Source organism: Capsicum annuum, chromosome 3, assembly GCF_002878395.1.
Source record: "Capsicum annuum cultivar UCD-10X-F1 chromosome 3, UCD10Xv1.1, whole genome shotgun sequence".
In the NCBI taxonomy this organism is placed as follows: Eukaryota; Viridiplantae; Streptophyta; class Magnoliopsida; order Solanales; family Solanaceae; genus Capsicum; species Capsicum annuum.
This window is the reverse complement of record NC_061113.1, coordinates 89679083-89681713: the sequence shown is the minus strand read 5'-3', so window position 1 is coordinate 89681713 and position 2631 is coordinate 89679083. Positions and strand designations below refer to the sequence as shown.

The window sequence follows — 2631 nt, the reverse complement described above, 5'->3', positions numbered from 1 at the left end:
CCCACTAGGTGGGAATACACTGGGTTTGTTGTTGTTGTTGTTGTATCCTTTCGCTGAAGAAAAACTTGGAAGCGTCATTGTGCCAAGATAGAGCAGAAAAAAGACAGAGGATTCATACAACTCCCAACTAATTTGGGAGTGAGGCGCAATTGATATATGTGTTAATATTGAGACTACAGGATGCTGGGTGGGAATTGCCTGCAAAAAGCCTCAACAACAACAGCATACCCAGTAAAATCCCATAAGTGAAGTCTGGGGAGGATAAAGTGCATGCACCACTACCTCAAGGAGGTAGAGGGGCTGTTTCGGGGAGGGTAAAGCCTCAATTTTTTACAAAAGTATGGACATAAGTTCAAATTTTTTATGTTCAACAAAATGGAACAATCAATGACACTTACCCCCAACAAGGTTATACAAGTTTAGACAAACTGAGATTTAAAAAAAAAAGAACTTACAACTTCTTCACCTAATATCGGTTCTCAGATAACCCATTATTCAGTGTGTGACATGAAACAATCAACAGAAGTAATGTAGAAAAAACTGTTGAATCACAAATGTGATGGATATGCTTCAATGCAGGCAAAAACTGAGAGAGGTGTAGCACCAAACAAACTGCAAAGGCCTCCGTACATTCAGGTTTTCAAAAGCACTTCGGAAACGAGTTAACAGTAGTTGCATCTCATTCTCCTCGCCACCATAAAATGCAATTGATTCAGCATTTTCTCTAACGCGCACAAGACCATAGCGGAAATCTGCTTCTTTCTTCTCTTGCAAAAAGTTGAGGTTCACCAATCCCTAAATTAATCACAGTTCCCATCATATGTAGAATTGAGAAACATGTCTTGCAATTTTAGGAGTTCTCTAATTGTTGTATTAGTTGTGAGATTCAAAAGAAATATGAAAGCGAAAAAGTTACCCTTCCAAGGAAGATGCTGATAGCTGTTCCACCAAGTGAATATGCAAGAAGCACAACAAAAAGTGGTGGGAAGATACCGTACAAGATATTGCTGAATGATATTAAGTCTATAGCAGCATTGAAGAGTGTCAATGAAAATGAGAGAGCTGTTCCTGTAAAGGAACTCAAATCGTCAACAATTCGCTGATCTGGATTATCGATGGTAGACTGAGACTGAATTTTGTAAAACGTCTTATTCTTGAGATACCGATCCATGTAATAACTTGTCATCCAAGATCTCCACCTTAAAGATAACTTCTCTCGTGCATAATCTCTCAACACGAAAAACTGCAAAATACATAAATCTCAAAACTTGAAAATGTACTCTTGTTGCCTTTCTCCATGGCTAATAAACGAGAATAACATAATAGAAACTTAAAAATTCGGTAGCAGGGAAGTAGAGGTCACAAGACCTCATTCCGTTTAGAACACACAGTAAATAAATGCATATGTATAGTGATAAAAGGCATGATACTCTTTTAATCTATAGTGTAACCACTGCATGCCGTTGACTATGAAACAGCATGCCAAGTATCCAAATTAGGTTGCACAATATCTGGAAAATCTGCAAAAGACTACAAGGAGCTATACCTAAAAAAATATGGAGCAATGAGCTCACCGGGATACCACCAGCAAAACCAGCAAGGTAGTATAACAGTTGTTTGGTGAACTGTTGTTGGTCTTTGTCTTTGCAAAGTTAGAGAAATCATAGAGGAATAATTAGTACAAGAAATTCATAAAAGTAAACAACAAAAATGAAAAAATTGGGAAAGAGATCGTACTGGCAAGTGCATTATAAAAGTCACGGCCAAGGAAACTGAAACCAACGGTGATACCGGTTGTTCCTAAAGTAAGGGCAAAGACAGCAGCTAACTGCAATCTGGCCTGGACTTTATCATCAGAGGACCAATATGGGACTGCAACCTTCCAGAACCTCCTCATAAGTGTTTGAAGATCCGGCGGCTTTCTATGCTCATCCTGATTATTTTTTTAGCAACAGATCAGTTTAAGGCTCTGGATTTTGGATAGTTTATTTTCAGATCAGGAAAGAAAAAAGGATGAACCTGAATGGGTGATGGGCCTGGTGTAGTTGCTGCTGCTGATAATGAAATTCGTCGTCTAGTGGCCAATGTCTGAAACCTTAAAGATGAGCGATGACTGAACTGCTTCAAACTGTTATCCAAAGTGCTAACAATACTAGAGGAGAGGTTGGAGAAAGGAGATTCTACTACTAGTTTTGCTTGGGTCTCCATTGATGAAGTAGATGGAGCTATCATCTTCTACTTGCTATTTCTCAAGCGCACACATTTGTTCATTCTATTAAGTCACAACTGCCGTTTCCTATTGACTTTCTTATCCAGAAAAGCTTTGATTTGCGCGGTCCATATCAAATTCGCCGCTCGAATGATGCCACGCCAAATAACTAAGTCAAAATAACTCACCTATTTAATAAGTTATTAAAATAAATTAAATATAATAAATTATTATATTTTTTTTTACTTTTTTTTTTAATGATCAATTAATGGAGTTAACTTTTTATAAAACATAATAAATTATTATATTTTACAGAACTTTTTATAAAACATAATAAATTATTACGTTTTAAAAAAAATTATAAAATGTAACAATTTATTATGTTTTACGTAAAAAAAATCAATGCATTATCACATCAAAAT

At 36.4% G+C, this 2631-nt stretch overlaps 1 protein-coding gene across 2 annotated transcripts in view; it reads right to left on the bottom strand.

The window, feature by feature from the left end:
* Positions 1 to 2354, bottom strand: part of LOC107863676 (ABC transporter D family member 2, chloroplastic) — a 19974-nt gene extending 17620 nt beyond the window's left edge. Inside the window, exons 1-5 of one of the 2 annotated variants that reach the window (XM_016709715.2) lie at positions 2020 to 2354; positions 1738 to 1933; positions 1575 to 1642; positions 917 to 1243; positions 631 to 795 (exon numbers count right to left, since the gene is read on the bottom strand). In XM_016709715.2, the coding sequence (XP_016565201.1) occupies positions 631 to 795; positions 917 to 1243; positions 1575 to 1642; positions 1738 to 1933; positions 2020 to 2232 (969 nt within the window). In that variant the 5' untranslated portion in view covers positions 2233 to 2354. The remainder of the gene's footprint in view (positions 1 to 630; positions 796 to 916; positions 1244 to 1574; positions 1643 to 1737; positions 1934 to 2019) is intronic. The other variant, XM_047408154.1, reaches the window with a different exon arrangement.
* Between the last annotated feature and the right edge of the window lie 277 nt (positions 2355 to 2631).